The 14,105-nt window shown below is 39.1% G+C and overlaps 2 protein-coding genes across 3 annotated transcripts; both read left to right on the top strand.

Moving 5' to 3' along the window:
• Positions 1-3,397: 3,397 nt before the first annotated feature.
• On the top strand, positions 3,398-13,902 carry LOC126372412 (chromosome transmission fidelity protein 8 homolog). Its single transcript, XM_050018136.1, has 2 exons — positions 3,398-3,537; positions 13,553-13,902. The coding sequence occupies exons 1-2, from the start codon at positions 3,518-3,520 to the stop codon at positions 13,869-13,871; spliced, it is 339 nt and encodes a 112-aa protein (XP_049874093.1). The 5' UTR covers positions 3,398-3,517; the 3' UTR covers positions 13,872-13,902.
• LOC126372407 (general transcription and DNA repair factor IIH helicase subunit XPB) lies at positions 3,399-13,690 on the top strand. 2 transcript variants are annotated; one of them, XM_050018130.1, is made up of 16 exons: positions 3,399-3,537; positions 4,443-4,524; positions 4,679-4,823; positions 5,125-5,265; positions 5,670-5,864; positions 6,058-6,206; positions 6,947-7,095; positions 8,358-8,524; positions 9,527-9,697; positions 9,992-10,212; positions 10,455-10,638; positions 11,132-11,475; positions 11,969-12,111; positions 12,338-12,421; positions 12,596-12,785; positions 13,553-13,690. In XM_050018130.1, the coding sequence occupies exons 2-15, from the start codon at positions 4,467-4,469 to the stop codon at positions 12,776-12,778; spliced, it is 2,334 nt and encodes a 777-aa protein (XP_049874087.1). In that variant the 5' UTR covers positions 3,399-3,537; positions 4,443-4,466; the 3' UTR covers positions 12,779-12,785; positions 13,553-13,690. The 2 variants fall into 2 exon arrangements, with proteins under 2 accessions (XP_049874087.1, XP_049874085.1); XM_050018128.1 differs by lacking the exon at positions 3,399-3,537 and adding an exon at positions 3,715-4,351.
• Positions 13,903-14,105: the final 203 nt, after the last annotated feature.

Here is a 14,105-nt window from a genome sequence, read left to right as displayed (position 1 = left end):
GCCGCGCGGAGCCGCGCGCACTCTGTGATATGTGCGATGGGTCGTGTTGGTGCAGTGCAGTGCAGCTCGGACAGTGTGGAGTGTACGGCGGGGCCGCCGCCGCCGCGACCGTTGCTAGTCTTGATATTTTAATCGGTTTAGACGTAAAGGTAATTGTTTCTATTGAAGAGAAGAAATGAGACGAGGTATCACTACTGCCCGCTAGTGTGTTGGAGGTGTGTATGGCGCTGCAAGTGTGCGTCCGTGTTCCTCGCACCGTCTTTGAGTTTCGCAAAAACTAAGACTGAAATAAAATAAAAAAGATATAACACTATAAAGTCTACATTGAAGTATGTTGTCTTAGGTAAAATTAATTCAAATAGAAACAATTAAAGTGTATAATATTTAATGAATCTTTCGATTGTAACCTTCGATGATATTGTATATTATGAAAAAGGTCAGTCAATAGTGAGCTGATGTCTTGCAGTGTACAGTGTCATGTTTAAGTAACCTATTTTAAAGTTTAATTTCTATCCAGCAGCTATTAATCTGTGTTTAAACAACTTTTATATTTATTTGTAATGATATAAAAGAATGCATATCAGTACAGTAATCGCGAGGAAATATAATTTACAAAGCATAGTTTCTATTTTATTGTAAATATTGTCTCTAATTTAATATTAGATTAATGATGGCCAAATGCCGAAATCCGTGGGTCTTTTCAATTGAGTGTTTGCTACATTCCATATTTATGTTGAAATATTGTCAATACTTGGTGTAGAGCTGCTTCCACCCACCGGGCGGCCGCGTCCTCGCCCTCGCCCGGCCGCCGCCGGACTGCCGCTGACGATTGTCGTGCTGACAATAATTGATTAGTGAGTGATGTATAGCAGATGAATAGAAATCTCATTAGCGAATAGACATTGTTTAAATGGAAAAATATTGATTGACTTAGTTTTAAATTAGATATTTATTATTTATATTATAAGGCCGGTGACCCATACCCTGCAATGCAATACAAATTTCCAATTCAATGTAGATAGAAAAATTACAAATTCTGACATATTTTGCAGGATGTGTGTGACCGGAATTTAAACCATCACATTGTTGCTAGCCGCGTTTAGCCTCTGCTTTTCTTAGCACACTACCAGTGACGTCAGATTGTGACTTAATGCTGTCGTAATCAAATAACAACCGAGAATGTGGTTTGATTACGCTAAACGTTATTGTGCTTAACTCAAACTTAAAAATATCGATGATATTGTACTGATAATATATAAGAGCGCGCGCGACCTTACAGCGTCTAAACGCGGCTAGTCATGCTCAACACGACTGAAATGCGCCATTCATTGTTGAAAATATTTACGTCAAGTGCATATTATGTTTAAAGTAAATCTATTATAAGATAGACAGAAACCTGGAGTCTGCCCAGGAAAAGCAATGTTCATTTACATTTATACCTTCATATGTCACGACTTTATTTTGTCATGTGATTGGCAGATAGTTCATTGTGAGTTGTTATATTGTTTGATTTGTTGATGGTTAAACAATCTGAAATTATTTTTTACTAAAATACAACATGAAAAACAATAAACTTTGTTAAGATTTTCTACAATTTTAGCAGCTAGTTCAGTACCTATTCTATTTTCCTTTTTTTTTGTAAATCGGGTAAATAGAGTTCAATTTTTTTTTTACTCATTATATATACAATCGACTATCTGTCCTTTAGCATATAAATATGGCTTACAAAAATGGGGCACATTTCCATTCAAAACAGAAAGTATTATTATGGCTACATGCTACTTAAATATATCGATGCAGCGTTTACAATGGAACACGTAAAGAGCAAAGATTTAGAGATAACAAAATTGATCACTAACGAAGTACAAGTAACGCGTAAACTACTTTGCGTAAGTTTTTGCCGAGTGGTCGCTATCATGGATTTGTGCAAATTGTGCAACATTTTTAATTTATTTTCCTAAACCCTTCAACGATATTTATCGTGAGAATGTTCGCTTGTAGTACCTTATTATTATTATTATAGTCTCATTACATTTCCGAGACGTAGCAGTCCTTGTACAAAATGCTAATAAAAATATAAAAGTTGTTTAAAATAGTATCACAGAATAGATATTTAATCTAGATATCAAACAATATTCCATTTGTCATATTAATAAGTAAAAGCAGAAGCCAATGTTTAATAATAAAAAACCGCATTAAATTATGACCTACCAATAATGAAAAACTTGATTTTTATTTTCTTCTTTCTCTCGAAATACGTCGTATTTTTGCCACTTGCCGTGGAAATTAATTCACTGTTGCTTATCTTTAACACTTTCTATATACCTGCCTAATTCATTTTAGTTTTCTATTAATTCGCCTAATGGAGTGGGCTCTACAAGAAATCAAAGGAAAGTTTACAGCCACTGAGACATATTGAAGGCCGCCGACCATTATTAGAAAGAACAATCCCTCTAGATCAGCTAAAATATTTCTGTAGTTATCTGATAACTTGTTACTGTGAATTTATTTACGTATTTCAATGATACTGTAATAATGCCGCTAACTGAGAAGTCCCCTTTCATTGCAAGTTGCAATCACGTTGCGCCATCCAAAGTTTTATTTTCCCTCCCAATCAATATCGTCGTCGTTTGTTTTCCTCCAAAAAAGAAAAAAGTTCACAGCAAAAAGTATTTAGCTGTAATCTACAATAATATTCTATTACAAAGAAGTTAGTTTCAAAGAATAGTGAAGTGGGACCAATACAATAATGTTGTTATCTAATGCTATTACATAACATAATTGAAAATATATTTCACTAATAGAAAGGCACACGTTTATGATCTACCTATATAATCAAAAAGCTCGTCCCTAACATCAGCAACACGCCTGTATTCCCGAAGGAGTAGACTTTTATCAATAAAATTCTTTCTATGCTAAGTTTAGGACTTCTGATTCTTATGGCTCTGTCTACCCTTTAAACATAATACCTACTATTCTTTAACTAAACCCTTACTTACCTGCACGCTTCGGGTGGACCGAAGCTTGCAGGTAACTATTTGCAATCTTAGAAAAAAGAAATGATAGTCTAATTCTTCCTCCAAGATTTGCAGTAGCAGTAGTGGAAATTAAATTAAACATAGGCGGGTAAGTTTCAGAACACCGGAAGTCAATATCATTCGTGTCATCTCACCGCATAAAAATCTTTTCATTTTTCCTGTTTGTGCTCAAGATATTTGAAATCAAAGACCTTTAAAATTGACACTAAATTATATTCACTTGGTGCTATTTCGGTGAAATTTACCCGCATTCATATTCGTTTCGTATCCACAGACTACTAAGAGATTTGTATCGTACGTACAGCGCTGCAAGCGCTCGCTCGCTGCTCTATCTGTCAAAGTAAATAACAAAGAGCGAGGCTAACTTATAACTAAGAACAGTGTTAAAATTAATTAATCCAAAATAGTAAAACGACTTGTTGTTATATCGAGTGACCACTAGCTAAATAAATATATCTACAAGATAACAGTATAATAAAATGCAGATTTACGTTGACTGGTAAGCATTATATATATATTTTTTTTTCAGCTTTTAGGTTATGAATCGCGCATTCGTTATTTCACAATAAAGCGCTTGAAGACATTAACGTCTAATCGGTCTAATCCATGGGAATTTGGGAATAATAACAACCGGTTTAGTTTTGCAGTATGACAGATGAACTGTCAGTGTCACCTAATACTGTATTTAGGGTCGCGAGATGTCGACAGTTTTATAATCGATAGTTCTCATCTAAAAATGATAATCCTATCTGTAGTTCGAAGTTTTGGTTATTGTAATGTTTTGGATCTACGAGGTTCTATCGCATCGATACCACACCTCGGACACTTCATATAATAATCTCATTCTTAACGTGTGTCGCCTTACTACGTAAGTTCGAGCGACATAGACCGTAAAAGTAGTGTAAAATTAGCCCAAATGCAATTCCCGTCGTAATTTCTACAGCCACTTCAGTGCCGTTATTCCTTCAACCAAAGTAAGACCCAGAGGGGGTGGTGAGGCAAATCTAATTCGGTTCCCGATACAAAGTGCGCGAGTTACGTTCTTTATTTTATGTCGATAGTTTCGATACTATCGATAGTCGACTACCGATTGACAACACTCACTAGCCGTATTGCAGTGCGATTTTTCGCGACTCGCGTATTTCGTTTCAGTCAGTCAGTAAATACTTTGTCAGTGACTAAACGTATTGTAGTGATTTTATTTTATTTGTCACATTTTTTCACAAAAACACGAGTTATTTTACTGTGTAATAGTAACAGCATTTGTATACATATATATAAAATAATGAAAGTACTGGAGTTATACAGATAAGGTAAGTAGCAAAAATATATAAATATTCTTTATAATATTTCTGTTTCTCATTATAATAGGTACAGTGTTTTCATTTTATATTTACTTTTCAGACTTGTTTAAACGCCAGCTCCAAAATGGGACCGCCTAAAAAGTTAAAGAAATATGACTCGAAAGGCGGAAGTGATAGATCAGGTATGTGCATTACAATTTGTAATATTAGTGAGTTTGCCTTGCATCATAATAATGATTTGGTGTTTTCTTTCTCTCATAATGTTACAATGTCACATTGTAAATGTGAAAAAAGTGCTTTTTGTAATTGTAACTCTATTTCATTTAATTCTATTAGGCAAGAAAAAAAAAATAGAGGAAGAGACAATAGACCTGGTAGATGATGACAACACGGAGAATGTGGGTGTCCCTGGAGCGGCCATGCAGGATGCTGAGAAAAATGACCAGGTGCCTGAGGATGAGTTTGGTGCCAAAGATTACAGGTATGCAAATTACTATAATCAAAAACAAAACGGTTGCAAAGAAGAATGAAAATTCCTTTTTTCACCAAGCTGCCTTTTGATTAAAATAGGAATTGTCAGTCTAGATGAGACTCCTTAACTTTTGTTATACATAAATACTTGTTATGAGAGATCACTGTATGTTGCTTTTTGTAATAAATAATCAAATGAATTGAAATTCATGGAGTCTTAACAAGGCATAGAAATCTAATTTTACCAGAACAACATAGTTTTGAGGTGTCACATCTAGACCATCATAATTCTTTCATGATATTGATTCCAGGAGTCAGATGGCATTGAAACCAGATAATACCAGCCGGCCTTTGTGGGTAGCTCCCAATGGACACATATTTTTAGAGGCCTTCTCTCCTGTATATAAACACGCTCACGACTTCTTGATAGCCATAGCTGAACCTGTCTGCAGGTACGTCCTTTTGGCCTATTTGCATGTTGATGACACTATTTAATTTTGCTTCAATGTTTGCACACCAGGCAGCAATTTACTTGGTTCATTTGAGATTGTGTTTCTTCTGTCCTATTTGTAATTGTTATTTTTTGTGTGGGTATGTGTGTTGTGGTGGATCTCAAAAGTGATGGTGTGACGACTTGGACGCCTGCCAGAGGGACTGGTCAGACAGAGTACACACAGGTCCGTGAAAAATGGAAAGTGGTAGGGGAGGTATTTATTTACCCAGCAGCGGGATCTTGTAGGCAAGATTAGATTAGTTTGTGTATTGTATACAATGAAAATTTATATATTTTTTGCAGTTTTCAACGCCTGCACTATTTACAATTTCTTTTTATATAGTTTTATAAACAATTTCACAGACCACAACACATACACGAGTACAAGTTAACAGCATATAGCTTGTACGCGGCGGTGTCGGTGGGGCTACAAACTGGTGACATAATTGAGTACCTACAACGACTGAGCAAGTGTGCGGTGCCTGCAGGCATTATTGAGTTCATACAGCTTTGCACATTGTCTTATGGAAAGGTGAAGCTTGTACTCAAACATAACCGGTAATTTAATTTTTACTTTTCCAGTATATTACGTTTTTTATGACAGATATTTATCTTAATTGTCTAATTAATTATCAAATCATCAAACCACTTTAATATTGATTTTTCTTTCATTAAATAAATGCTTTTATCTAATAGTAATTCATGCGTGACTTGAAGACCAGTCGTAAAATAAATCTATCTTACATTTCAGATATCTAGTAGAAAGCAAGCATGTGGAAGTTCTTCAAAAGTTACTGAAAGATCCAGTGATACAACAGTGCCGATTGAGGCGTGATGGCGATGACGAACTACTGGCCTCAGCTCTACCCAACAAGCCTGTTGCATCCGCTTCTAAACCTGGTAAAATAATTATTTATATCGATTTATAAACTTTTAACTTACGCCAGAAATATGAATTCTCACACAGTTTTCTTGCCTGCCTAACATGCGTACGATTTTGTTGTGGGTGAGTACTCTTCATTGTTATTCGTTGTTGTGGTTTATAATAGCCTTCTTGTCAGTTTTAAAGTTTTGTGTTGCCTATCAGGCCCTTCAGCATTATACATTTTCGACTACGCGTTTGAAACAAAGCCGCTTATAAAATTCGTGTTATTTATCTGACCGAATGCCTGCCCGTCTTCAACAGTAGCAGTAGATTTCAGGCTTTTATGAAATACCCGCTTAAAAGGAGCCCTGAAAGGAGGCTGAAACCCCCTTAAAAACTTCCTAAAAAGTTCCTTTGTTTTCTAGGAAAGTGTAAGCCCATTGAGCAAACGCTGTGTCACCTTTGGAGGATACCTAATGACTTCAGAGGCGCTCAAACATCTCACCCGCAAATATAACACTATATATTAGAGAGGGTAGGGCTTAGAGGTGAACAGTAGTACAAAGCGGCGACCACAATAAATCTTCTACGGCGCAGTGTTAAAGTACATGAAATAAGGCCCGCATAGACACTTTAAAAAAACATAATAACCTTTAGTAAAAGTTAAATGAAACATACATACATGAACTCACGCCTATTTCCCACCGGGGTAAGCAGAGACTATAGAATTCCACAAATGAAACAGATATTCAGTATTATACTTTCACGTGTACAGGTGAAGAGAAACCAGGAACGAGTGCAGGAGTGCCTGAGGATATCAGTCAGTTCTACCAACAACTGGATAAGGAGGACGACGACGACGAAGCCACAGAGATAGCCGCGAACGCCGCCGTCGCTTTCGAAGTGGACCCTGACAAAATTGAGGTAAACTTATCTTTTTAATTTTAGACTAAGTATCTCATTTAATTCGTTCCTTTGTTATCCCCTTTTTGAGTCATGGTTTATAAGTCATTACAGAAAAAGACTAGTTTCCAACTAGTCAAATCAGTTACTTTTTAATAAACGTGAAAATACGAAATTACTATGTGTATGAAAAAGCACCCTGTTACGTCACAAAATTACGAAAAACGAAAGACAAAAAAAGACAAAAGACGAAAAAAAAAACAAAAGACGAAAGACGTGACAAAATTTCGCACTTATTATTACATTTTTCTTTATTAATATTCATAAATAAGTTAAATAGAAAAAAGAAAATGTTTTTGTCACCTTTAGATCTGTCTTTATTTAGTTATATCAGAATTTCATGATTTATCATTGTCTTAGGAAACTACCCAATTGTCGGTACAGAGTGCACCTCATTTGTATATTTTGTTCTGTAGTACTATAATATTGTGGTTCCACTAATGCATTTTTACTGATTAATATTTTTTTATTACTTATATATTTTTTTTCTTTGTCTGGCGTCATGCGACTTGCATATTATTACTTATTTGAGGAGCACACAAACAGTCGCTAGTATAGTTCTTAGAAGAGACCACTAAAATTGCCATTATAAAATATTAGTAAAAAATAAAATTTGTTGGGTTGCCAACAGAAATAAAACCTGATGCGCCCACTAACGTCTATTAAGGATAAATGATTTCCTACTTTACTGAGAAAGTATGAAATATTAAAGAAAAAAAAATGTGGAGTATGATTATACCATCATCATCATCAGCCCATTAACGTCCCTACTGCTGGGGCACGGGCCTTCCCTATGGATGGATTGGGAGATCGGGCATTAAACCATCACGCGGGCCCAGTGCGGATTGGTGGTTATTAACGACTGCTAATGCAGCCTCGACCAACGGCTTAATGTGCCTTCCGAAGCACGGAGGAGCTCGAGATGAAAACTTTTTTTTTGTGGTCACCCATCCTATGACCGGCCTTTGCGAAAGTTGCTTAACTTCAACAATCGCATACCGAGCGCGTTTACCGATGCGCCACCGACCTCCTCAAGAGCTCGAGAAAGATTATACCTATTGCAGAAGGTTCTTAGATAATCCCTCTACATACATTTCGCCATACTTTACCCTACTAAAATTACTACTGTCCTTCGATATGTATAATGTTTTGGAAACTTATTATTTTTTTTTTACAAACGTATAAATAAAGCTTTTGACAGTGTCACCTTGCTATAATATCAGGTGATACAAAAGCGCTGCATCGAGCTGGAGCACCCGTTACTAGCGGAGTATGACTTCCGCAACGACACCATCAACCCGGACATCAACATCGACCTCAAGCCCACCGCCGTGCTCCGGCCGTATCAGGAGAAAAGCCTGCGAAAAATGTTCGGAAATGGACGCGCTAGGTACGTCACCATCACTCATACCATAACAATATATGTCACTACATCATCATTATCTCCCTAGCATTATCCCGTTTCTCACAGGGTCTGCTTACCTAACCTGAAGATTTGACAAGTCCGGTTTTTTACAGAGGCAACTGCCTGTCTTACCTGCCAACCCGTGAAGGGAAAACCAGCCCAATACAGGTTAGATCACATACCTCCGAAAATGCGTTTCTTGGGAATGTGGGTCTCCTTACGATGTTTTCCTTCACTGCTAAGTACGTGATAATCATTTATGATCCAAACATGAATTCGAAAACAAATTCGACAATCATTGGTTTAGGCATGTGCTGGATTCGAACCTGCGACCTCAAAAATAATATAGATAGGCTACTAAATAACAGTATCAATCCGGACATCGACATCAATCTCAAACCCACCGCTAAGCTGCAACCCTACCAAGAGAAGAGTACAGGAAATTTTCGGAAACGGAGGCACTAAGTCAATTAAAATGACAGCAGGACTGAAATATAGTATACAGCCTAGTGCGAAAAAGACATGAAAATGTACTGTTCTGATAGCTGTCATCATAATCAAGTAAACTTTAACAGCATTTAAAAGTTTATCTTGTTCTAATCGAGCTCATCCTCTCAGGGCTTTATGTCTTTGTCAGATGACTTAAACAGCGTTCTTGTGACAGCTTTTAAAAGTCCAATGCGGCAGCAGCAGCCGCACGACTGGTATTTTAGCTAAGGGTCGTTAGATAGCATATATGGTGAAACAGCTCTCTCATTTCTATGTCTTTTCAGAAAACAAGTCAAGCCAAGGTCGTGTGCTTTGTAACCGTCCGTTCCGTCCATGGGGTACATGATATTGCTCATGACTGGACAGGGCGGTTACAAAAGCCACATCAAAACAATTAATCTAAAAAGCAATATTGGTACTTTTATATGCGCAAATGTCAAATTGCAATACTGCTTTTTTAGATGCAAAGCTTCAATGTGGCCTGTTCAAACTCCACAGATCTGGAGTGATAGTGCTGCCGTGCGGCGCGGGCAAGTCCCTGGTGGGTGTGACGGCGGTGTGCACGGTGCGGAAGCGCGCGCTCGTGCTCTGCAACTCGGGTGTGTCCGTGGAGCAGTGGAAGCAGCAGTTCAAGTGCTGGTCCACCGCAGATGACAGCATGATCTGCAGGTAACATGGCTCAGTATCTCTATAATAACTAATATTCAAATAAAAGAAACTGTTCCAGCTGTTTTATAGATGACATGTATGTCATTGGAAGGTTGCACTTGTCTACGTAGTATAATGATTTGCCAATCAGCGGATGTTTTCGCATATATATTTGAATGCGCTGTAACGGCAACGGTCATTTAAATATAAATTAACACCTTTTTTCTGATTTTATAACACAATGATCTCCTTTTCAGATTTACAAACAAATTTTTCCAGATCCTGAATTACAAAAATGTTATTTTCCCCAACCAGATTCACATCAGAAGCAAAGGACAAGCCGATGGGTGCAGGCATTCTCATCACGACATATTCCATGATCACACACGGACAACGGCGCTCGTGGGAAGCGGAGCAAACCATGAAGTGGTTGCAGGCGCAGGAGTGGGGTCTAGTGGTGTTAGACGAGGTGCACACCATCCCCGCCAAGATGTTCCGCCGCGTGCTCACCATCGTGCACTCGCACAGCAAACTCGGTACGTACACACGTACTTGCATAAACTTACTCGATGTAGTTCCCTCTTTCAGCGCTTATCTTCTTATATTCGCCATTTCTCTCCAGCACGTCACCAGCTTAATCATCTCAGATAATGCTCTTGAGCGGAGAAGTCACTTTACCTAGCATATTTGGTCATTCCACCTATCACGTTGGTCTATCGGAAAGCTCGGTGAGGTGTGGGTATTCGGTTCATCTTATGAGGTGCTTTGGTTATTCCAGGTTTGACAGCGACGCTGCTCCGCGAAGACGACAAGATCGCGGACCTGAACTTCCTGATCGGGCCGAAGCTATACGAGGCCAACTGGCTGGAGCTGCAGGCTAACGGGTACATCGCGCGCGTACAGTGCGCGGAGGTGTGGTGCCCTATGACGCCCGAGTTCTACCGCGAGTACCTCATACAGAAGTGAGTACAGATAGAAGCTTCTTCTACCCTGTAGGTTGCAAAGTGGATTGTGGTTGGTACCTCAGCAACCCGGTTGTGGTGGTTATTATTTAACCGCCAAATACCCCTAACATGGCTCATGTATCGACTACTTACTCAGTAAGTAGCAACCGGGGCCTAGGGACGACCGGACGGACAGACCGGAGGTTTAACAAGCTTTCAAAAGCACAGATCATCTTGCTTTATGTTAATCGGGTAATAAGCCTGTAATATCCTAACCAAACTAGGAATCATAAAGAGATTTTAGTGATATATCGATTCGAACCCGGGACCTCTGGATCGTGAGCCCAACGCTCATCCATTGGACCACGGAGGCCGTTCGATAGAACCTTTACGAGGCCAAATGACACAAGCTAACTTAGGTCTCGATGTAAATTGCTTGCCCTCGATGAAATCATTAATGAAATAATGTTTAGGCTTAATTATTTTTTAATACTTATGAGATCTTCCACAGGATAAACAAAAAGATGTTGCTGTACGTAATGAACCCATCGAAGTTCCGAGCTTGCCAGTTCCTGATCCGCTATCATGAGAAGCGCGGTGACAAAACCATAGTATTCTCAGACAACGTCTTCGCTCTTCGGCACTATGCGGTGAAAATGAACAAGCCTTACATCTACGGACCCACGTCTCAGAGTGAAAGGATACAGATCCTGCAGAACTTCAAGTTCAATCCGAAAGTGAACACGATATTCGTGAGCAAAGTCGCGGACACCAGCTTCGATCTGCCTGAAGCGAACGTGTTGATTCAGATATCGTCCCACGGTGGCTCGCGACGACAAGAGGCGCAAAGATTGGGTAAGATACCTAACTTGCACTTAACCATAGAATAAAGAATAATATTGCGTATAGAACGGTAACAGTCCGCTCGCGCCAATTCGTATGGTGCGCTGACCTCACCCCCCTCAGGATCTCACTTTAGTCTTAAATGGCCGTAAGCCGCTAAGGAGTAAGGAAAGATCGCCGGCTGTGACTCGCTCGCATTTACGCAATAGGCAGCACACGGTAAGTATGAGATTTTTGTATGGAGTGTTCTTTTATATATTTTTCATTTGAAATGCATGAATTTTTAAAAAACGTCGTTTATCAACTTTGGTAATGAGGCTTTATTCAACGAGAGATAAAAGTCACCGATTACCAACAAAGGTGCAGTTTGATGCCCGAGGCGTAGCACACTACACAGTACTGTTTGTTGATCCGTTTTATCTCAAAACAAAATAACACTGTATTCTCTCGCACACTGTCCTAGGCATTTGTTTCCTTGATAGTTATAACTATGAATCCGTCACAGGTCGTATCCTACGAGCGAAGAAGGGAGCCCTGGCCGAAGAATATAATGCCTTCTTCTACACCCTCGTGTCACAAGACACGCTGGAAATGGCGTACAGTAGGAAGAGACAACGGTTCTTGGTCAACCAGGGTTACAGCTACAAGGTAATACATTTACATGCACAGACTCACGCCCATAATGCCTAATGGGGTGAACAGAGACACAAGTAATCAGACAATATCTTACGACTACACTCTTGACTTAACCATTGTTCATATGGTCCATGAGGTTAGAAAAGTCACAATCCCTCTAAAAATAGTTTATCGGCGAATTAATTAAATAGATTCTTCAACAGAGAGTAAGTAAAATTGAACAAGAGTTATCTTGCAGGTTATCACAGAACTGAAGGGCATGGATCAGGAAGCGGACTTGTTCTATGGAACTCGCGAGGAGCAAGGCATGCTTTTACAACAAGTAAGATATATTACAATTATTATATCAATCTCAGTGCTTATTTCTTCTTAACCGTCCCTTTCCTTTTCGATGGATAAGAAACTGACGTATATCTTAAGTAAAATGAGCTGTCTGCGGGAATCAGCAGCAATGTGTAGGTGGATTGTCTGAGTGGTAACTGTAAGCTGGTGGCAGGTGCTGGCGGCGTCGGAGACGGACTGCGAGGACGAGCGCGAGGGCGGCGCGGGCGCGGGCGGCGCGCGGCGCGCGGCCGGCTCGCTGGCGTCGCTGGCCGGCGCCGACGACGCGCTCTACCTGGAGCACCGCCGCAACGCGCAGCACAACAAGCACCCGCTCTTCAAGAAGTTCCGATACTAAATATATTGTAAGTATGCTTGTTTATTGTATGTTGTTGTATTTTGTATGAGTGACAACACTCACTTTGAATCAATTGTGAGACTGTTCTTTGTTTGTTAAGGACATTGAAGGCTCGAAACACCTGATTGTCCGAAAAAGTAAGATGACTCCGTGTTTCGGAAGGCACGCGAAGCCGTTGGTCCCGGGCTACTAGCCCAAACAGTGGTGCAGCTTGGTGGATTATGCACCATACCCCCTCCGGTTGATTGAGGGGAGGCCTGTGTCCAACAGTGGGACGTATACATTCCGTTTATGTTATATGCTCTTGTACTTGTTAAAATGTTAGCTCTCGATCAGATTGTAGATAGACAATGGTAATCGACTTGAGCACTCCTCGTTTGTTGTGAGACACCCACACAGCAAGCATTGTTGCTTGCGTTATAAATACAACAAGCAAACATAAATTGCGCGTAGCATATTTCTATCCAATGGAACCCTAAAGATATTAAATGTCCTACAATGTAAAATAATTACTACCCGCAATTAAGCTTCGTTTTTAGATACTGAAAACACAAAATTAAAAAATCCCAATGCAATCTTTTTTTCGTACGTAATTAACATTAATTTTGTATGTTTCAGGGTTTACAATAGATCAAAGTATGAGTTATAAAGAATATATAAATATTAAATTTGATGTTTTTCAAACTTCTTTTTATTTGGCAACACCCTAAACCTACCTATCCCTGTCCCATTATCTAAATTTAAAATCAACTTAACATTCTATTTCTTTTTCAGTAAACAAGATGAGAAGGGAATACCTGAGTGGGCGATTGTGGAACTACAGGGTCTCATTCAGATGAAAAAAGAAGGCGCAGCAGGTCCCACTGTCGTTGGTGACCTTCACTACTTCAACCGGAACCGTCACCCCGTCCTCATCCTTGGACACCACGTCCTCAACGGCAAAGAAATGAAACTTGAACAGCCAATGGCGGTCCTCGAGAAGATCACGAAAGACGATAAAACTGAATACAAAGTGAAGGCTATTGTTAAGAAGAAATTGTTGTTTAAGTCTAGACCTAAGCCCATAATATCTAATGTTGCTGAGAGAGTCTGATTTTTGATTAAAATTTATGTAAGTTTGTAAATCATTGTTTTATTTGACACAAACACACAAAAATACATCTACTAACGCCGGTTAACCCCATAGAGGTGAATAGAGCCATAAGTCATTCTAAGACATTTGGTAGAGCCGTTCTTAAATACAGGCTTCCAGCCAGCTTTTCACCCATCATCATTTGCATATGAATTGAGTATTTCATGACATAAATCGATAAATAAAAAATAACTC

Source organism: Pectinophora gossypiella, chromosome 14, assembly GCF_024362695.1.
Source record: "Pectinophora gossypiella chromosome 14, ilPecGoss1.1, whole genome shotgun sequence".
Taxonomy (NCBI): Eukaryota; Metazoa; Arthropoda; class Insecta; order Lepidoptera; family Gelechiidae; genus Pectinophora; species Pectinophora gossypiella.
This window is presented reverse-complemented; position numbering and strand designations above follow the sequence as displayed.

Bases quoted from the DNA above. Each gene is read 5' to 3' on its own strand.
- LOC126372412 (XM_050018136.1), top strand. From the start codon at position 3,518: ATGCAGATTTACGTTGACTG. The intron at 3,538-13,552 runs GTAAGCATTATA...TTTCTTTTTCAG, and splicing joins ATGCAGATTTACGTTGACTG to TAAACAAGATGAGAAGGGAA.
- LOC126372407 (XM_050018130.1), top strand. From the start codon at position 4,467: ATGGGACCGCCTAAAAAGTTAAAGAAATATGACTCGAAAGGCGGAAGT. The intron at 7,096-8,357 runs GTAAACTTATCT...CTATAATATCAG, and splicing joins TGGACCCTGACAAAATTGAG to GTGATACAAAAGCGCTGCAT. The intron at 10,639-11,131 runs GTGAGTACAGAT...GATCTTCCACAG, and splicing joins CGCGAGTACCTCATACAGAA to GATAAACAAAAAGATGTTGC.